Below are 21924 nucleotides of genomic sequence, written 5' to 3'. Positions count from 1 at the left end.
GGACATCTGCTGTTGTTTTGTAGCTCTGCGATCATCTCTCAGCCTGTAGGTTATCTAGACCAATACTGTGTCTGAACCCTGACAGTCCTGAATTAATTTCCTTTTGTGGAGGAACAATAATATATTTCTGATGTTGTGTTGAGGGAATTCAGTGTTGAGAGCCAGACTTGTTCAGAGCCAGGCTTGAATGGGGCCAAGGAGCTGAGCTCACCTTCTCAGAGAGGCTCTGATCTTATTCAGAGCCAAGAGATACAACTGCAAAAATTTAATTAACATTGCAAACCCCTTCAAAACAGAGTTTCTGGCAAAATTGCCTGTTCTGCTCTGCATCAGGTAGGATGCTTGAATGGCTTCCATAGGGATCTGTTACAGACATAATACAAATGTTTCTTTGTTTCTTTACCTGGATGGTTGCAAGAATAGCAACCAGAGAAAATCAATATGGCATACTCTCCTTCCCCAGGGTAGTCTAGAACCCTAAAGAGCAAATTAATTGGCAGCCAGGTCCCCCGCACATCACCTTGGGATGCTCCAAAGAACTGGAAGTTGCTGGATAGCAGCTGGGAGTGAGGTGACGTGTTGGCTTGGACAAGCTGGGGAAGGGTGCAGGGTCTCACTGCCATCTGTGGGCGATGAAGCTGGGCTGGTGGGGAGCTCTGAGTATGGGCTGGTGCAGAGGAGGACATCTCAGTTTGCAAATTTGCCACAGATTGTTTATAGAAAGAAAAAAAAAAAAGTGACTGCTGCAGCTATGACTGAGCCTTGAGAAATTTTAATAATAAAGACAGTGGCAGCTGGAGTAAAATATGTCCCAGCTGGTTCCCTTATGAGGATGAGGGCAGGGGGAATTGCTCTGTTGAGAAAATCCCAATACCTGAATTTTTCAAGGGCCTCAGGTCTCCATCCACATTGTTCTGGAGAAGGAACTCATTCCTGGGGCACTCCATTGTGGGAGCAACAGCACTTTCTGCTGTCACTGTATTATCACAGTCCAGACAGGACATGCTCAGACCATCCTAAAAGGAGGTGACCAGAACTGACCCATCTTTGGCGACTGTGCAGAAACAGCTGCTGAGCTGAGGAGCCACTGCTGGTTCTCAGCTTGCCTTTTTTTCATGCGGCATAAGGGCCTATTGGCCAGTGGAAAGGGTGATTCTGCTCCTAATTAAGAAGTCTAAGGGAAATTAGTTGTTTCCATAATGTCAGAACAGCAGAGGGAAGCTGGTGGACTCCAGTCTCGCCAGGCCTGACTTGCTGGTAATGCAGCAGGGCAGGCAGTAACCTCAGCATGAGCAGCAACTGAGGCAACAGCAAACAAATCCTTTAAGGACTCTCCTGACATAAATAAACATGGAAAATAAATTATGTCCCCGGTACTCTGCCCTTAACTGATGGGAAACAAGGCGCATTAACAAAGTAGTTCAATAACCTGGAAGAGCTTCAGGAGAAACCAGCTTGCCAGCCCTAGGAGAAGGGGGAGTGCTGCCTGCAAGTGTGCAAAGGAAGTTAGGATGTGTGGTAGAGCATGAAGCTGTACAGTGCGAAAATACTTGCAAATTGAATGATGAGTGATGATGGTTTTCCTGTGAGAAAGAGCAGAAAGGAGAGGTGGTGTCTGTTGCTGATGGTGGATGTGAAAGGGTGAGGGCAAGGGTGCCAAGTTTGTATCCTGAACTTTGGCACTCTGACCTGGGGAAGTCACCTGTGCTTTTACTTTGTCATATGAGTATTGATCATTTTGTGTAGGGGAATATGCCATGAATTATGATATAAAGTCTCCTGGGAGAGTTGGTGGTGTAAATGCCACCAGTAAGTGCATGGGCAGAGGGGCTGCAGGGGAATGCTCCTGCCATTCATGGGCAGCTGTCCTGGCTCTTTGTGACACAGAAAACCTTGAACTTCAGCCCCAGCCCACCCTGCTCTTTCCTGCTTCCCAGTACTCCAGCTATCTCCTGCTTCATCGTTTAATTAGACAGGACTGGGCATTACCCAGTATCCAGAGCTCCCTGAAAGCTTCTCTCTTACGGCAATCTCTGAATGCATCAGAGCAGTTAGTGTTTCTTTTATTCACTGTTGCATTTCTCTGGCTTCTCTAGAAAATTCCTTTTGATCATTAAGTGACCTGGCTACTAGGTCACCAGGTGGCTGCTGCTTTTCTCTCAGCTTTAGAAATTGCCTGCTTAATTTCCCTGGTAATATGCCAGCCCTGCGATGGGGTAGGGGAAGGAGGGTGCCCAGCATGGCATGCACAGACATGCTGTGGCTGAGAGGCTCTTGGAGGGCTTCCCTGCCCCTGTCCTCTTGTCTGCAGGGACAGCTCTGAGCAGAGGGGAGGACCAAAAACGGCCACAGTTTGTGGAGTGAGGGCTGGAGGATACTTCTCACTCATGCAGGGTCTCCTGGTGATCCCACTGAAGGAGGCGATGCAGCAGTGGCCTGATGCTGCTGCTGCACACCTCTAGTTCACCTCCACCATGGCTGCCCTTCCTGGGTGTACCACCTCATCCTCACGATTAAGAAATAATGCAGAAGATTATCTTATCTTGAATGCATCTTGATTTAGTCATGCTAAATTTAAAGCTCATCTTTGTGGGGTGGCCCAATGCACGAGTTCATTTTTTGACTCAACATCCCTTGGTGACACCTAGGTTTGGATTAGCCTCCTTCATTTCTCACTCGACCCTTTTTGACAGATTCAGATATCTGTGCCATTTTTGTGCCTGACTGCTCCAAAAAGACCCTTGAGAAACCATTGTGTTGGAAATGTTGTTGTTGTTATTGGTTTGGTTTTTTTTTTTTTTTTTTTTTTCCTCACTATTCCTTGATATGGTTGGGCATTTTCCAAATCATTCCCATGTGGTGGAGAGCTCAGGGGGCTGTATTTCACATTTCATAATCTGTGTGACTTGATTAATTTGGCCTTATAGTCAAACCTCATGAAATTGGTCCGTTTTGCTGAGGTTTATAATAGATTATATCCATCTCCTATCATCAGTTTTGCAAATAACCAGTTGTTGGCTTCTTAAAGTGCTACAGATAGAGAACAGGGTGTGTGCTGCCAAGGAGAAATTTTATTTAAACAAGATAATATGTCTTCAGTGTGAGTTCAAATGAGGAAATGGATGATTGTGAAGCTCTTTAAAGCATGGTTATGTCAAGAGCAAGAAGATCACTTTTGTTTTTCATTTGTATGCAAGGTGAAGAAAGGACAAGACATTTTTATTCTCCTCCTCTTCCAATCTTCCACCATAGAAGTTGGTGATAATTGCTGCAAAATGACCCAACTGGGTCAAGGTGTAATTTTGAATCTTGAGTATCTTTCACTCTGTGAGCAATTTGAATGATTTGACTTTAACACCTTGGCAACCCATCACTGGAACAAATAGAAATCTGGTGAGCAGATGCTAGTGCACAGCAGCATTGATCCAGGCTGTGGAAAAGGCCAGCTGCTGCCTTCCCTCACACCCAAGGGCCTTTTCCATTGATTCACCTCTGTTTTGGGTAATTGCCTTTTGCACATCAGACTGAGAAGTGCTCTACAAGCTGCTCCTTTTCTTCCCCCACTTCTTTCTGGGAGATTTTCTTAGGTTTGAAGAAAAAAAGGGTGAGTTTTGAGTTGCAGGGTGAAGATGAACTTTGAGCAGCAGGGTGAGGGTCCTTAGACTGCAGTGGTATGTAGGAGTGGGACAGGCTCAGCAGCCTGGTGACCCTGCTTCTGGCACCAGACAGAGCCTTGGGGGTGAGACGGTATGCTGTGTAGTGGGTTGAGATTTCCTTTTATATGCAAGTAGTCCCTAGAGTCCCTGCTCACAACTACGGCTCTGCCAACCACCTCCCCAGGACAGAAGAAATGTCTGTTTAATTACTGCAGCTTTGATTTTGACAGCACAGATTTCCTTTGTTGCCTTCTAACCTTCACGGTTTCCTGCCAGCAAAGACAAAGTCCTTTTGCAGAGGCTGTTTGTTCCTGTTTCTCCCACACCAGATACAAGCAGGGAGAGGAGCAGAGGACAATGCCTGCCGCAGCCATGGGACCTTTTGTCTGAAAGTCCTGGGGATTCCAAAACCAGGAATTTACCCTGCAGCGACGCCTCCTAGTTGTGTATAAATGGGGCTGGAAAGATGGGGGGCTGTGATTTGGGATATCCTTGGCAAAACCAGCCAGCCCTTTGTCTTTTGGGGGCAGGAAGTTTTCAGCAGGTAAGGGCAGAGCCTGCCCACAGCACCTAGAGCAGGATCCTGTCTGCAGGATTTAGAATTGGGTCATCATGGAGCAGGCTGGCACAGGCAGTGCCAGGGTGATCCAGAGCATTCCCCCTTGCCGACATTAGCAAATGCTCTGGGTTTGTCTGTGGGAGGGATTTGAAGGAAACTCATCATCCAGGTGGTCATTCAGATGAAGTTTTACCTGCAGCTCATTTGACACCACTAGCAGCAAATGTTTTGTCACCACGTTGCAGTACCACTTTAGACTGTTTTCTGCGCCGCTCTTTTTAATGCTGTGGTTTCGTTAGCGCTCCTGGCAAAACCCAATGGTACTTTGGAATGTGTCCTAATTTCCCATCTTATTTTAGAGCAGAAGGCTTGCCCATGCTCCTTGCACCACACACATGGAAAAGCAACAAATCCAGAGTGATCCTACCCACAGCAGGTGGATGCACTTACCTCCCATTTGCAGTGCTACAGATCTGTCTCTGCAGCTCCTTTTACATCTGCCCCTTACCTGAGCCCAAGATAGAGCACTGGGGTCTAGGGGAAGGGTTTGTGGAAGCAGGGGCTCAGGGAAGCTCTCCACATGTCTCCCCTTCACTGATTAATGCAAAAATTATCAGTTCAAGGGAGTCCTGCCTCAGTGATGGAGAAGCAAAAAGGTTCTTTGTGATGGTAATTGGGCTGATCCAATTTGGTAGCTTGATTCAGCAATCAGTAAAATATGCACTGTCTTTGGTAACAGCTAATTTAGACACATGCATAAAACTTAAGCACCTGCTTATTCCCATTGGCCTCACTGGGCTTTAGACAAAAATGCTCACTGTAGCAGGACCAAGAGAGAGAAAAAGAACCCAAGAAAACACCGCGCAGACTTCCATCTCCAGGTATGTCTTGTTTTAACTGATACATTTTTAATACGGCTTCACTGGAAGGAATAAATGCAATGAGAAAGTAAAATGTACAAGCCCAGCTGTGTGGATACCTGTGGTGAAAATCTGACTTCTACTGGGGTAGAGACTGTATGGATGAAATTTGTTTTAATTTTATTCTATTGGAAGGAAAAACAAGGAGGCAGTTACATTAAAAATTAAGGTGTTGTGCCTCATATCTTGTGTAATTAACAAAGCTGACAAACATAATTGGAAAAATTTGTCTGTTAAGCAAACACTGATTGTGGGTGAGGATGACTAGCAGTGTTTCCTCCAAGAACAGCTGGAGGTGAGGGTCTCGCTTCAGCTCTCCTAGGCTTATTTTGCAGGGATGCTGGTACTAAGCAGCTGCTCTCAGTGCTCGAGAACTTCTTTTGTTGGTGTCGTTTGATGTGCTGTAACAATTGCTCCATCCTAAATATGGTGTTGTGGTGCCAAAGGGCTTTGATAGGGGAATGTTCCTGCCCAGCCCAATCTTTGTAGCTGGTTATGGGTCTACAGGGCAGAGAGGAGTCTGCAGATGGAGGTTTCTTTCCTTTCTTTTTGTGAAGCTCACAAGCTGGTGTTACAAACAGTAGTAGGCTCTCCTTGCCTTGGTGCATGCCAAAGACTTCTCTTTTATTTTGATGATCACCAAGAGATGTTTTTCTTGCACAGGCTCCTCAGCTGCAGCTTCTAAATGAGCCTGTATAGCTTGGAGGAGCTGTGTATTGCTACCCTCTGGGTGCAATACTGGTGGTATGACAATAAAGTGTCAGATACTCAGAGTTTTGAGTGGCCTCATTCCAGGACTACTGCTTTTAGAAGAATTGATGCCTTGTTGTGCATTAAATTATTTATATTTTTTTCTGTTGGTGACTGGATTTGAGAATAAAAATGTATATGTGAGAAAATGTTTTCAATAATGAAATAAGGTAACAAAAAGATAAAACCATTAGATGCATAATTAAAATTATACCTAACTATATCTTCTTTATGTAGCTGCTTCAGCAACTCAGCTGACTTATTAGGCTGAGTAATCAGCCCCCAAATCTTCCTCCTCTCTGAGTTTGGCTCCTGCTGAGCTGCCCTGAGCAGGGCCCTGGCTGGTCCCTTGGGGACAGTGGTCCCATCCCATCCTGCCCCTTTTCCCCAGTTTCTGGGCTTGGAGAGTGGGACATCATATGGCAAGGCAGAAAGAGTCTTCAGTTTGGTCAAGAAGCTGTTTCTGTCATTTCACTTTGCTAGTGTGTTCCTGTTTCAGGTGTCAAGACGCTCACAGCCTTCTGAGGGTGCGCTGAGCAGTTCAGACAGCCCCTTATGAGAAGCAGTAAATCTTTTCTCCTTGTCTATTTCTTGGCATGATGTAAAGCTCAGACACTGAACTGCAGGAGGCTAGACTGCGAGTAATTTTCTTAGGATAGGGTGCTCTCCCTGCAGGTGTGGGTAGTTGATGGGCAGTGGCTGTTGGAAGAGGCTGGAACAAAAACCTCCCTAAGCACTGCCCTGCAGCAGCCTGTACCTGTAATGGAAAAAGCAATTTCCTGCTCCTGTGGGGCAGGTTTTCTGTGAGTGGTGAGGGAGGGATCATGGCCCCACAGGTGTAAAGAGCCTTGGGGAGCATCTGGCCACACTGGAACTGCTGTCCCTCCTAACAAACCAGGGGGACAGGGAGGGGCAGCGCCTGAGAATGCTGCTTTGATTTGCCCTGGGTGCCTTGGAGACTCATGGCCAGAAAAGCCACAAAATGAGCTTGAAAAACAGCATAGTCAGCCAGCTTTTTAATTAAAAAAATGTGGTTTCACCACTTCTCTAGCTGGTCCCAGCTGGAGCCAGCACTGTGGTAAGTGTGTAAATACAAAGAAATATAATTTCCTGCAAGCTTTCTATTTTCCCTCGAAGCCCAAAGTCCTGCCGGTGCCAGACCCCATGCAGGGCTGTGCATCCAGCTTGCAGTACTTCAAGATACATGAAAGACTTGTGAACCTTCGTGTTCACAGAGAATAATTTCCCTTACAAGATGTGTGTCTGAGGGAGCCTTGCTGTAAAGTTCACCCCTACGTCACATTAAAATGCACTTGCTCACTGGGGCTCTCAGGAGGGCTCCTGTCCCTGGATGCTCCTCGTTTACGCACTGCCTCATTCCCTGCAGGTTCACCTGCCCAGGTAGTGAGGAATTTTTGGCTTTACCTCTGCTATCCTCAGGTCCCTGGTGTTGTGATGGCTGATGCGTGCCCAGATCCTGCCTGCATTGGCCAGGAGCGTGCTCAGTCCTGTTTGCTGGGGCTGTGTGCAGGGAGCGAGTGGATGCTCCAGCAGCAAAAGGAGGCTGAAGCCACAGACTTAAATTATTTTTCTTGCTGTTCAGATCACATATGTCTTGAATTTACCCTGCCTAAAGTTGTTTGAACTTTTCTTGTCGGAAGACTTTGCTTGTTTTCCCCTAGTAGTTTCAGTTTGCTATAGTGGAGGATTTATTGTTGGAAATGCTTTTCTTGGGATACTCAAGTTGGCAGGGGTCATCTCTAGTGTTCTGGGCACAGGTGGAGAGGATGGGTGTGGTGTGTACAAAGGCAAAGGAGCAAGAAGCCACATGCCTATGTGACAGTATCTGATCCTCAGGGGGAATTGTTGTGGTTTTGTGGGCAGCATCGCCCTGGAGCGCTTGGCTAGCCAAGTGGGATGTGAATGCTGTGCATGGGCTGTTGCTGGTGGGGGAATAACTGCACCAGTTCAGCTGCAGCTGAGTAGCTTGTGCAAGAAAAACATCCTGGATGGCACAGCACACCATGGGAAGACCCCGGGCTCTTGCAATATGCCTGCCCCTGCCTGCTGAAGGTCTGGGGTGCTGGAGGACAGCAGGAGGTGGTGGGCTTACACAGCCTTGGTAGGATCCATGGGGATGAGGCTTATCCCAGAACCAGTTCCTTCTTGGACCTGTCTTGGCTTTAGTAATCCCTGGAATGCAGGTCACTGCTGCAGTTTTCTATTCAGCCAGATCTGTATTGGGGTCTCGTTGTTCTTGGCTGACACTTGCCTTCTCTTACCCACATTTCTGAACGAGGTCATTGGTGGTCAAGGTAAAACCCTGTGCTGTGCAGTCAGCAGAACCTGGTGTTTTGCCTTGGTGCCTCCAAGGACATGCACATTCTGCTGTCCTCAACCTTTCTGGCAGATTTTGCTGGTCTCTCTGTTGTAGTATCACCATTCCAAGTCCTTGAGCCCCAGGGTGCAGCAGCTGTGGCCACACACGGGTCCTCACCGCTGTGTCTTTCTCAGTTTTGGAATAGGTATGTCAGCAAATTGTGGGCAGTTTGTGTAGTCCAACTGGAAGTTCCTGTAGACTGCAGTGGCAGGGTGATGCTGATTGCATTTCTGAACAAAGTAGTAGGAGATGAGATTGTTCTTGTGGTATTTAGGAAAGGAGACAGCCGGTCTGGGCAGCTGGCTCCCATATAGTAAATAAATGGTACTTGATAGATATAGCCAAAGAGAGCATTGGCCCACTCAACATGCCAGGGCATGTCTCTGCTCCTGATGAAGGGCTGTCCTGGTGTCACAAGGAGAAGGAATCTGCTTGTGACATGATACAGATAGCCACTTTGACATTTTCAATCAAATATGTTGACAAACTTGTGTCATGAAGCTGTAGAAGTAAAAATATATGATCCTTTAAAGAAAGAAAAAGGGCAAAACAGACCTGACGTGGTTAAGCGTATCCAATTTACCAGATGGATTTTTGCTCTGCTGTGCAGGATGCCCTCTTCCAGGAGTTTCTCTGCATTTCATATTCTGTTTATGTAGGAATGTGAGTTCTCTCCATTTAATAAGTTTGATTAGTATCAAAAGATAGGCTAAAATTGTTCTTGCTGGAATGGATCTTGGGAAGGGACCAGAAGTTGAATTTTTGCATAAATCTTCCAAGCACAGAGTAATGACTGGCCATAACTACAGCCATCTGCCTCATCCTGCCATCACCACCAACACATACAGCCCTTACAGAGGGGAAATGTACTTTTAGCAAGGATTCAGCAAGATAAAAACATTCATCTTCCTTTACTGTTTATGCTGTAGGGGTTATGATGCAAAAGTCAAACCAAGCCAGGGAAAGGTTTGGGAGGCCAGCAGTGCTGGGGCAGTCAGATGGGATCCTTTTACCTGGCTCTCAAAACACAGACTTCCATGACTGGAGGGATTCCCAGGTCTTTGGTGAGGAGAGGGGCTGGGACCTGTGTCCTTGGCTCTAGCTCTCTTGTGGAAGTGGCTGTTGCCGTTTGCCGAGCTACGGTGGTCTGGTACATACACGACTGGTGCTACATAGTTCAGCATGACTTTTAATACCTAATGAAATAACACTGTTTACAGATGGGCAGATTTATTATTCCTTAAATTAGCATTTGGGGTGAGGTAAGTACCAGTAAAAGTAAGGTCTGTACTTCAGTTCATATGCCAAAGTCAGGCACTGTATAATTTTAATCCTTCTGGGTAAAAGTGTAATGTTAGGATTTGTTTGGTCTCTGCTCTGTTCTGGTTGTTGTCTGCAAACAACCTGAGTTTTGGTCCTGGGTTATGATCAACACCAGTCCTCACTGAAAGCAGAATTATCTGATAGCCAGATGCTAGGAAAATGCTCTGGACTGGTCTATTAATTTCAGTTAGTTTGTTTTAATAATTAAAGATTTTTTTTTTTTTTTGGTCACATTTTGAAAATTGTCCAACACATTGTAGTGATGCAGGGTTCCTTTTTCTATCTGTGGGTAATTTCTTCCAGCTCATGCAGCCTGTGGGGTGTTCCTGAAGTACTTTCTGCAGAGTTCCTGGTACTTTCACTTGAGAATTTTGATATTATTGGTTCCTCTGTTTAAATAGCTTGGTTTGTGAAGCCAGAAGGATCCTTTTTGTTCTGGTCACCAGTTGCCCACAGCATCAGTAATTGTTTGAGACACTTGAACAGCTAATAGAAAGAACCTTTCAACAAGAAAAGCTCATTGTAATAGCACTGCTTTAAAGAGACTGGGGAAAGCAACAAAGCCGACCAGAAAGTAAATGTGTTGTTCCTGTAGTCACATAGATCTGGGGACAGGAGACATAAGTAGAGCTTAATTCACTCCCAAATGGATGTTCTATTTCACACCCCAGCACAGCTCCTGATTTATGGATTTCTTAACATCACAATATTTTCATTGCTAAGCCCTGATTTAAAAGCCTGATGTAAATACAGGGTCAGTATTTGCTGTTACCAGTCCTTGGACCAGTCCTAACACCAAGTGTGGTGATAACAGCATTTGAGTTCCCAGTTTGCAGAGGACTGGAGAATTTCTACAACCTCCTGAAAGGGAGCCATTCTGCAAGCAAATTTAAACTGCGTCCTGAAGTTACCTTGGGCTAGGCTACCAAGCTTAGCTGGCTGAAGAGAAGTGTGATGCTATGAGGGCAAGAAAGGAAGGCAGGAAGGCACTGATATACGAACTAATGGCAGGAAGAAAAATGTGTGGCTGAGCTGATTGGTTGAGGTAAAATGTTGTTGGCTGCTGTAAATGGGGAGTAAGCTAAGTCATTCTGGAGGTACAACTCTAAAGGCTGGGATGGAGACTGAGAGCTCCAAACAAGGACATGAACAGGCCAATGCAAACTCTGGTGTTCCTGGTCATACTGCAGGGAGACAGTATGACAGTATGACAGAGACTGGAGTCTCTCCTGGAGAAGACACTGTCCTAACAAAGGATCTGGTAAATGGAGTTAGCTAGGATTTGTTTTGATGTATAGCAGTCTGTTCAGTTTGCTGCCAGATACGCTTTGTTTAATGACTGAAACTGAAGGAGTAGGAGCTCATCTCTGTGAGACTGGGAGAGAGTATAGATTAACTCCATTGTGCTCTCTGTGTGACACTCACTTTCCCTACATACCATGAGCCATGTGCTGTTCAGGTCTGGTGAGATGGCCAGGCTCATTAAGCAAAATCAGAACCTCTCACGTCATCCCTTAAGAGAACCTCCGTGTGTATTCTCATTTTGGTAAAGCGCGATTTGTACTTCTTTAAAAAGAATGCATCATTCTCTTGTTCATCTTGGTCTCAATCCAACAGGAAGATAGGAGTGTTCAGAACTTCTCTGCACAGTCTTTTTGGGTAATGTCAACAGCCCTGTGTCAGATACTTGGGAGGCTTTGAAATTTTAAGTAAAAATCCAAACATTGGTGTGCTGACAGAGCCTCCCCACTGTGTGCAGGGCAGGTGTCCCCACTCCAGTGATGGAGAGGATTCAGGGAGCCTCCTGATTCTGGGATTCCCTTGGACATGGGCCCCAGCAGCTGCTCTCCCTGGTGTATGGATGAGACAGGGTGGAGAAGCATGGGGAGAGGAAGGTCAAGGCACGTTCTGTTCTCTCAGCCCCTCTTCAGCAGATGTTTCCTGAGGAGCACTGTCCAGCTGGCTCTGCTCACAGCAGCTCCCAGGCAGCTTTGGGCTCTGATGGCCCTTGCACAAAATTCTCCAGGAAACCATGGTTAGTCCTGTCCTGTGCCCAGAAAACCCCGAATTTACGAAGTTTTGGCTTTCCCTTTTTGTAATACAGAGAGGATGTGATTTCATGGATGAGGCAATCAAAAGGTTTGATAGGGCTGTTTCTGTGGTCTGCAGAGAATTTCCTTCTGCTTCTGCAACTCCTCCTGATTAAGTCTGTGTTTCTGGGAAGGCTCTGGGTGTCCATCCAACCAAAGAGATGCTTGCACCTTGTGTAACAGCTCTTGCATGGTGGATGAGGCTTGTCTCCAAGTCACCACAGCCCTCTTCTGTCCCCACCTTTCCAGGCGAAGGGCATCCTCCCCCCAGCACCCAGGAGAGTGGTAACATGAGCAGAACTGTTCTAATGAGCATGAAGTTACATTCTAGACATCCGACAGGACCCACAGGCAGCCACGTTAGCATCCAGTTGCTGGCTGTTCCACTAATGGAACATTTAAAGCAAGGGTTAGGGAGAGGAGGTTATTAGCAGCAGCATTAACTTCTACCCTGGATTCTGTACGCAGCAGTTGCTCAAATTAAAGAGAGCTGTTTGAATTCAAGCAACTCCTCTGATGGCAGCTAATGAAAGTAGTCCGGCAGTTCAGTAGTGGCATCAGCCAAAATCCTGGTTGTAATCCAAACTGCAGTTTTTTTCTCCTAATGAATTAATCAGCTGATTGTGTGCGTGCGATTAGAGAGGTGTGTGGCAACCTTTGGAAGGGAAGTGCTGGCTCTGTGGGGCCCGGAGGCCGTTCCCTTGCAGGAACATGCTCCTTTGAGTATTGCAGGACCATATGTGTTCCTCTAATTAACGGGTGTTGTTCCTGGGGTCTTTTGATCTCAGGAAAATGGCTGTAAAAATTGTAATACTGTAAACCTTCGATAAATTGGAATAAAACCTCAAACAGCTCAAAGCAATTTCCTTTAATCTAGCTTGTGGTGTTGGGAAGTTTTTAAAATTATTATTATTTAAAAGCTTCCACCCAATTCAATGGTAGCTGCAGAGATAAAGCAAGTGTAATTTGAAAATTAGTTCCAGATGTTTGAGTTGTATCTTTGTTTTACTAATCTGGGTCATTAATTTTGTTGACTAGTATGTTTGGATTTTCTTCCCTTGCATGTGTGAAGCATGGTTGCGGGGTACAATGGGACTTCTGGCAGGAAAAATCCTCTTGTCTCTGGGCAACTCCACCAAAACAAGGCCTGTTTCTCTGTGGTTATCCAGCATGGAAGGCAGGAGATGAGCTGTGGAGAAGAGTGGTGGGGTGGTTTGTGCTCTTGCTGCAGCACAGGGCATGGGGCACGGTTGGTAGGGAGCGGGGTGCCCCTGCCAGAAAGCCAAGGGCCAGGTTCAGGTCAGGGTAAGGGTTTCACCTCCCAGCCATAACAACATCCTTTTTAAATTAATAAAACCAACTTGTCACTTGATTAATGGAAAAAGGTGCAGTTTGGTAAGGCTTTTCAAAGACTATTAATATAAGAGATCTTTTCAATGGAAGACAACTTGCTTCTGCTCAAGCCTTAGACTGCCCCAAAGATTTGGAAATTGTGACATACTGAGATCTTCTCAGTGCATGTTGCACATCCAGATGGTCCCTGGGGGTGTGTTAGTCACTGGCTGCAAAGAGGTGCCTGGAGAAATGTTGGTGGCCATGACACAGACCAGGGAGAAGAGCCCGTGGGTATTGCCACCAGCACCTTCAGGCAGAGCACTGAGGGCGCTGCTTGTACCCCTGCCAGCAGTGTTCTCAATTTAACCACAGTTACCCCAGTTTCTTCATTCAGCTTTGATGGGATGGGTATGGAGACAGTCTGGGATAGTGGTGCAAAGCTCAGGGTGCGGTTCACGAATCTGCCAAGGAGTGAGGGCTAAAGCTCTGCTCTTCTCTGGGCTTGGCAACAGGCTGGGTACACTGAGGATAACAATCTCCATCCCTGATCAAAGGAAATGTTACGCTCTCTACGGGATTAAGGCTGTTTTTTTCCAAAAGAAAAAAATGTCCTGATTGTTTGGGGCTAAGCTTTAGATAGATGGTCATTTTAATACTACAAGAGCAGGCAGAATTGTGGAGCCAGCTTGAGTATAATTTTCCTGCTTATCCTGATTTCTGTTTTGCTGTTTATCCTGTTTATCCTCTCCTTGTTATCCTGAACTGGTTTGTCTTCTTGTAAATGCCAACCTACCACCCTTAAAAAGAAATCATCAGGAAGAAAACTTGCTGACCGAGTCTTTCCTTTGCCTGTGGCAGATCATCTTATATAATATTAATATTTGTAAAAGCAGACCTACAGAGCTCATAAATCTTCCATAAAAGAGGGGCAATATCTATGTCTGTTTTAAAATGAAGCAGGTAAGTAGGTTCTAGAACAAAAGGATATTGATACAAAGGAAGTGGAGAGATGAAAGAAATTAAATTGGCATTTTAATCTGAAAATTGTCTCTGCATAAGTAGTATCAGAGGCCTCACTACTGCGGGAGCTAACGCTTTGCTCTAGGTGATCACTTGACCCTGGAAAGCTCCCGTCCCTGACTGCTACCTGGTATTCCATTCAAGTGCCTTTAGGAGCAAAAAAAAGTCCAAAATTGAAGCAGAGCTTGTTTGCAGAGGGGAGGACTGCATTACCATTTTTTCTTAACTTTGTGCTTCTCCAAATGGGAAAAATAAAAGTGAAAAATATTTGTAGTTTTGAATTCTGTTAAACGTTTTTTTAAGGCAAGAAGCAGACTTTTCCCCATTACAGATGGGAACCCAGATGAGAAAAAATATACGGTTTATTTTTAGCCAGCTGAGTGAATAATCTGTCTCCAAACACACATGTGGAACTGATCCATGAAGGAATGACACTGTGGCATTGCTAACAGGGTCCCTTTGCAAAGGCAGACTCTGGTCTGGAGCAGTTGGTTTAAGACTGTGTAAATCTTTTATTGCATACCACCCATGGTAGGATGGTAAAATGAAACCATGAAACCAGGGGGTAATGGGAAATTTTTTTTTTCCTTTTTTTCACTTTTCCTAGTACCACTGTCCTGAGACAGTTGCAGTGGCTTTTCCCACTGCTGAGGACATGGTGCAAGTCCCACAATCTGGAATGGGGCAAGGGGGTCCTCCAGCCCCCAGAAGGGACATTGTTTTGTCCATAAACATCCCAGCTGTGGTTCGTAGGCAATGTGCTGCTGTTGCTATGCGCTGTGTAGCACCAGGGCTCTTGCTGACAGCTGTGTTTAGCTGGCAGAGAGGAGGGGCAGATGGGTGGGTAGTTTTGGACCTTTCTGCTCGGCGTGCAGTTCTTCCTGGAGTGGTGGTTTTTGGGGTTTTTTTTGGGTTTTTTTTTTTTTTTTTTTTTTTTTTTTTTTGGGGGGGGGGGGGGGGAGGGTTGGGGTTTTTTTGGTTTTTTTTTTTTTTTTTTTCCTGAACAGGAGCCAGCGCAATGTGGAGCCTTTAATTCTGTATTGCTCAGTGGTGGAGCTGGATTGGAAGATTCATTGTGGACTTGGCTCCCAGACCATCTTTGCTGGTGGTGATTTCTACAAAAATTGAGCTGGGATCATGTGAGCCTCAAACCAAGGTACCTACCCTGGGGCATGGCATGAGTCATGTAGCTCAGCCCCACTTGTTCCCAGCTCCTCTCAGAGCCAGAAGATTGTTAGACATTGGGTTAAGCTCCTCATTTTTTTGATTAAGCAATTTTTTTTTTACTTTTGAAATAGTTACTGAAGGTGAATCTTCTCGTGGGAGTAGGTCAATTCATTTAGCACAGCACACTTTTAAGGAAAAATTTTTGTAGTGCTGGCTAAGGCAAGAAATATGTTAAAAGAATTTTAGCTTTCAGTTGAAATCACTCTTTCATTTAAACATTTTAGGCTAATGAGAGTTGGCAAAAAAAGTGCTTTTTTATTAAGGAGGAAATAAGAAAGGGATGTGTTGAAGGTATCTCAATGGAAAATGTTTTCATATTCTTATTTATGGATGTATGTCAATTTAGCCATTGTCATTATTAAGGACAAGAAAATATCTGAGAAGCTTTCATGGGGCACACAGATAATTAGGCAGACAATTTCTGCTGTTCTTTCTCATCTCCAAGCCAGCTTCAGTCTCCCTCACGAAATGTTCTGCCACAGCAAAAGTAGAATGTTAAGTGTTAAAGTTCAATGTTATGAATCGGCTTTGCTTACAAGGAGAGAGGAAACCAGTCAAAACCCCTACATGGAAAAGAGCTGAATAACAGCAAGATCACAGAGGTCTATAAAACTAAGGAGGATCTGAATAAAGCAGGATAAACTTGATGGTCTAGATGAAAAATCACATGAAGGGAAATCAGTGCTTCTAAGGTAGATCAGGTGAAGGATTTGTGATCTCTGACCACTCATTCCATCTTTTGTGTAGAAAGCCCCCGATTTGCTTTGGGGTGTCCGTTCGTGTTTGTGCTTTCTCTATCCCTTGGGGTTAGGAAGGAAAGAAGACCTGCACAACTTTTGTTGGATATCCCTTTGCTGTTGCTTTCCCTAGCCTTTTGCTGCCACCTCCATCTCCAGGAGCCCCCAAGGACAGTCGAGTTGTGCCTGTCTCTGGTGTGGCAGTGTCTCCCCTGTCATTAGAGGATAAATGACACTGTCTCCATGGCCAGGGAACAAACCGAATTAAACTCCACTGTCCTCAGCAATTGATGGGTCAGCTGCCGACCTCCATGTCACAGCCAATTTCTCACAAAGAATCAAAGATGAATTGTATCTCTACTTTCTGTCACAAATGGCTTGGCTATGCAAAGGGAAAAATAGTAGCAGGGGAGTAGAGGGGGCGGCACTGCGCCTGGCCATCAGCCTGCTGGCAGGGAGGGGCTGTGATGGTGCTTACGCAGTCCCAGCAAGGTGGTGGCTAATGGAGTTGCATTAATCAACAAGAAGTGGCCAGATAAGCTGGCCACAGTATCCCACTGAAATAAGGCAACTGTGAAGGAGGATTGGGAGGGAAGTTAAATGCTAGTGGGAAAACCAGCACAGCAGGTCATGCTCCCCAATGGAGAGTCACACCAAGCCTGAGGAGATCTCTCATAAAGCTCAGTAAGCGTGAATCTGTTTAACTGGACTTTGCAGAGAGGGGCTGGGGGTTCTGTGGCATTTAGGGCAGCCGCTGCAGGTGACACCAAACTATGAGATGTTCAGAATGTAGTGATAACTAGCTACTGGCTTCTGGCCCTAATCTGGCTACCATCAATTTGTGGTGTATTGGCTGCAGTGGAAGTCTGGATCAATATCAGTCTACAAGAGGCTCAACAGATCAATGTTTGATACAGATAAAGAAAATAGAGAGCAGGTGTTTATGGCATCCCCTGCGTGCAGTTTTACTATTCCTTGCTCATTCTTCTGCCAAGGGAAGGGAAGGAGAGAGAAAGAAGGTAAGAAAGGATTTAGAAAGGTAATTCACTTTAAAAAGCAGTTGTAAGAAGGAGATTTATAGCATTTTTTCTAATAAATTTTAGCCTGAAGAGAGAAAGAGAAAAATCTTCATAAAGATATATTGTCCTTTGAGAGACAAATTTTGACTGAACAGTGGGTTTGGGTTTAATGAGATGCCTGTGGCAAGGGGATCACTGGCACAAGGCTGTGCTTGCCTAGGCTTTGGGAAAGAGGGACGTCCAGGAGTTCCACAGGTCCCTGCTGCTTTCTGGTGGTTGAGAGACCCTCACCTGGCTGTAAATACTTTTGGTCAGCTGGCAGGAAGATGATTAAACCAGGGAGTGTGGAAATGCTGGAGAGAAGGGCTGTTTTGTGTCAATGCTGAGGTCATCTGCCTCAGGTCTTTGATAACTGTGTGGCACAAAGTGGGCTTGGAGATTTCATGGCTAAGCTTATTTCCAAACAAAATCCTGGTGTGGAAGTCAAGTGTCTTCTGTTGCAAATGCAAAATGTGGCTGGGGGTGTGTATTCTGTCCTTATCTGTTAAGAGGTAGGGCACTTATCTTCTCTTAATTAGGCTGCCTGTTAAAAGCAGGTGGGGCAGTTTTCTTTATCTCTTCCACTAAAGGATCATTGAGTCTCACTGCATGACTGATAAAATTATGAGTCTTCTAAAGACTCATAATGTAAAGAGCATTGTGAGATGCTCTGCCCAGGGGGATGAGCCAAGCAAGGTAAAACAAGCCACCCCCACAGAATCATTTAAGTTGGAAAAGACCCTTGAGATCATCAATCCAATCATTAAGCTAAGGCCCTCAAACTATCAGGGTGCAGTGGAGGGAGAGGACCTTCAGAGCATCATTTCCTGTATTTCCTTCCTTTCCTTTTCTCATTTCCCCTTCGCCTTGTTTCACAGGACTGGCTGACAAAATTTGGGTATCTGCCTCCTCCGGACCCTGTCACGGGGCAGCTGCAGACGCAGGAGCAGCTCACCAAGGCCATCACTGCCATGCAGAGGTTCGGGGGGCTTGAGGCCACAGGAGTCCTAGGTCAGTGGCTCATGACCCCTCCTCTCCTTGGTGCAGAGCGAGACAGGGATGGCTTCTTGCAGGTCCGTGAGGGAGAAGGGACTCTCCCTCTCCTGTGTTCTGGAGCTGCAGCAGGGAAAGCTCCACCGTGGGTGGAGCATATGGCCCAGTTTGGAGCTGTAAGAGTAATTACATGGCTCAGGTGTTCTGTTGCCTTGTGTTTTCAAGAACCCGAGGCAAGCAATTATTTCAACACACCCACAGACCCTTGGGGTTTTCAGTGTGATTAAAATAGCTTTTGGTGTGTTCAAAAAAAAAAATTTAAAAAGACAAAGGGAAAAAAAGGGAGAAAGTTGTCCTGTTCAAAGCTGTACTTGCAGCATCAAATTGAATTGAACAAAAATCCTGATTAAGCCTCCCAATTTGTATGCGAAGATCTTTTGGGTTCCTTGCTGCTGGGGCACAGACAGGGAAGGGAGAAGGATGATGTTGCATCACCCCAACTTTGTTTGCAGGAGGCTTTTTGGGGCTCTCCTGGGATCTCACTGAGCCACAGCAGCTCCAGGTACTCCTCAGTCATGCCCAGCCAGCTGGGAGCCCATCACCTCCTCGAGCAGCTCCGTGGGCCAGCAGAGGCAGGCAGTGGCATCTGTGTGGCAGGCACATCTGCCTGGGAGGGAGAAGTTCAAGGGGAGGCTGAAGCAGCACGAGTTCACCAGTGTGGCTGGGGTCATTCCTCTCAAAGCCTTCATTGAGGGAAGGAGAAACCCAGCATTATCCTGGCCTGCAGAAGGGCACCTCTCTGCTCTCCTCCCCTCTGTGACCCTCCTGCCATGGGGCCAGCATTAAGGAATGGCAGCTAATTAGCAGGCGAGTCTCTGTCCATCCCAACATCCCAGTATCCCTCTGCTGGTCTCCTGAAGGCACAGCTGCACCCCAACATGAGGACTTCCTTTCTCTGGTCTTAATTGAGCATGTGCAATAATTTCTCTTCCACTGCATCACAAGCTGCAGGAGACCCCGGAACAGAAGTGGCCATTCAAATTGCATTTTCAGAGGGGGTGTTTGAAACAGTCTGGGGGTGGGAGGGATGGCTGCCTTGCACAGGTCATAGTTGTGGTTTGTTCATGAAAACAGTTTAAGAGGTAAAATCAGCAGGAAAATGAGTGAACGAAACAACTTTTTTGCATTTCAGCTGGTAAGAATAGACACTTCAAGCTTTCATTCATAAAAAATTAATTAGAAAGAACCTGGACATTCTTCAAATAAGCTCGTAGCTGAACAGAGATGGAGTTTATTTATATGTGAATGTCTCTCCTTGGAAATTCATCAAGAGAGAGCAAGACAGAATATTTGAAAAAAAATATTTAAAAGCATAATCAAAGCTGGCCACAGGTGGGCTTCCAGCAGGAATTGCTGTCCAGTGGTGGGAGCGGCAGTGAGACATAGGGGGCTCAGTGTTCTGTGGGTGTCACCACAACATGCTGGGGCTGGTGCCATGTCCCAGTGGGTTCCTGAGTATCCACTTTTGCTCTTCTGGTTCATTCTTAGCACTTCATTTCCTATCTTTTTGTCTCCCTGGGATTTCTTAACCCACCATTCCCATGATTTCTTGTTTTTTCTCTAATCCTAGATGAAGCCACCCTGGAGCTAATGAAGACCCCTCGCTGTTCTCTGCCTGACCTCACCATTGAAGCGACCAGGAGGAAGCGATTTGCCCAGGCTGTCACCAAGTGGAGCAAAAGGAACTTGTCCTGGAGGTAGGAATTCATCTATCCCTGCAGAAATCTTGCAGCAAAAGACCAATTTCACCGTCACCTTTGTTAAATATGGCTTTGAGATGAGTTTTAGGGTGATGGTTAAAACATGTCCCTATGGCCTCCCAAGATCCCATAGACTACTTACTTTAATTCTTCTCCTGACAGTCTCAGCAGTGACTTCTTGGACCCACTTGGCACTGCCTGAGAATGATACAGATTTGGCTGTGAGCCTTTTGCTGGTTTGCAATTGTTGTTAGAGCATCTTTTTTCTTGAGTTCATTAGTTCTGTGCTGTCTCAGGCAGCTGCCAAGCCTGGAGCTTCTTCTCTTGCCCCGCCCAAGTCCCAGGGCAGGACAATTTTCGGGGTAATAAACTCACTCTTTTTTCTCCTAATCCTTGCCACAGGCAAGTATTTTTCCCTCAGTGCCAGGATCCCTCTGCACCCGTGACACACAGAAGTTCAGGTCCAGCTTTCAGAAATATGCTGCAGGTCAGGGATGGCAAGCAAACTGATCTCTGTCTCATTAAGATTTGTGCTTTTTGGGACTCATTTTTCCTCCCTCAAATACCGTGTGCTGCAGTGATTTTTCCTCTAAGAACAGTGTGCAGCAAGAGATGCTTGTACCGTTCTGAAAACACATGTGGATCTTATGAAAAGTTCTCCTTATTAATAATGTTTTTCTTTGATCCTGGCATAGCCCCTAGAGAGAGTCCTCTTCCCACTGCAGTAACAAATCTCAACTTGGCTGTTGGTGTCAACACCTGTTGAAACTTAGCAGAGATTTGGTCTCTGTTCCAGCAGATTCCTGTGAGACTTAATTTTGAGAAATAATAAACATAATTCAGCTTCAGTAAGAAACAACTTTGGTTCATAGATGGCTTCATGTCGTGAAGTGACCCATATTATAAAAACTCAACCTGTCTCGCTGTTGCCCAGGCCTGACTTTATGGGGAAAGAGGAAGAACTTCACATTTCAGAAAGGAGAAAATCCTTTGTGGGTGAAAAGAAAACCTGCCCTGGTGTTCTGGGGCTGCCAGAACCAGTGCAAGGGCACGGCTTGCGCACAGTCTGACCGCAGCAGCTCCTGACAAACCTGAATGACATCCCATGGCTGGGCAGCAGGGTCAGGGAATTGGCACTGCAGGTGCCATCAGGACTTTGGATGTGCTGACACAGTATCCCCAGTTCCAGGCTGGACAGAAATGTGGAGGTGAAATGTGGTCTGGCTGTTCTGGTGGATGCAGCCCTGGGATATTCCCTGCCTCCTACCCCCCTTGGAAACTGATGCTGCAGCAAGGATTGGCATAAAAAGGGGTTGAGGTCTGAGACAATATTATGTGTAAGGCATAAAAAAATCCATCTCCTGACAATGTAATTTCTGCTTTTTATTCTTTGATCCTTTCAAAAATCTTGTCTTTTGTCCAAGAAAGGGCTGTATTTTACAATGGTAGGTTGTAGCCAGCAGAACACTGCAGCATTACAGAAACTCCAATGTAGTATTTATATCCAACACTTGAGACTAAACTGGCTTTTTGGAAACTGCCTGAAAGTCAGCCAATAGAGACATAGAAGTTTTACTCGCTTACCTTTTACACATTGTTTGAAGATTTTAAAAGGGGAAACCATAACTAAATGCTACTCAGACATGGATTTAAAAGTTGAAGAAAAACCTGAACAATTGCAAGGCTGTAATAAACAGGTAAGCAGAGCTGTAGGAAAGGAGGGCATCAAAACAGGCACATGCACTGATTGAGAAGGCAGTTTTGGGCAAACAAAATGGTATAGGTATACAGCTCATTCATATTTCTTCTTTTTACCTTTGAGTACAACCAACCTATGGGACTGGAGGGCCCAAGGAGCAAAACTATACAGGTTGCATCCTGCACAGCTCACAGTACAGTCTTGTAGCATCCAATTACTGCATCAGAAATGGATGGTTTTCTGTGCCTCATCTCTATGTAGAGTTTCCAGGATATTACAGCATATAAATTTTCTTTTCACAGGATTGTTTTTGTTATTATTGTATTTTCCCTGCGCTTTCCCCAGGTGCCAAGGCAGCTGCTGAGAGAGTGGTATGCTGCCAGCATCAGCGCCAGAGCTGCCCACAGCCACTTCCCC

At 45.7% G+C, this 21924-nt stretch overlaps 1 protein-coding gene across 1 annotated transcript in view; it reads left to right on the top strand.

The window, feature by feature from the left end:
- MMP17 (matrix metallopeptidase 17) overlaps nt 1-21924 on the top strand; it is a 49003-nt gene that overhangs the window by 10152 nt on the left and 16927 nt on the right. The window contains exons 2-3 of the mRNA XM_059485180.1: nt 17934-18066; nt 19679-19805. Of these exons, the coding sequence (XP_059341163.1) occupies nt 17934-18066; nt 19679-19805 (260 nt within the window). The remainder of the gene's footprint in view (nt 1-17933; nt 18067-19678; nt 19806-21924) is intronic.

This window comes from Ammospiza nelsoni, chromosome 18 (assembly GCF_027579445.1).
Source record: "Ammospiza nelsoni isolate bAmmNel1 chromosome 18, bAmmNel1.pri, whole genome shotgun sequence".
Classification (NCBI taxonomy): domain Eukaryota; kingdom Metazoa; phylum Chordata; class Aves; order Passeriformes; family Passerellidae; genus Ammospiza; species Ammospiza nelsoni.
The sequence above is the reverse complement of the archived record's forward strand: the minus strand, read 5'-3'. Positions and strand labels throughout refer to the sequence as shown.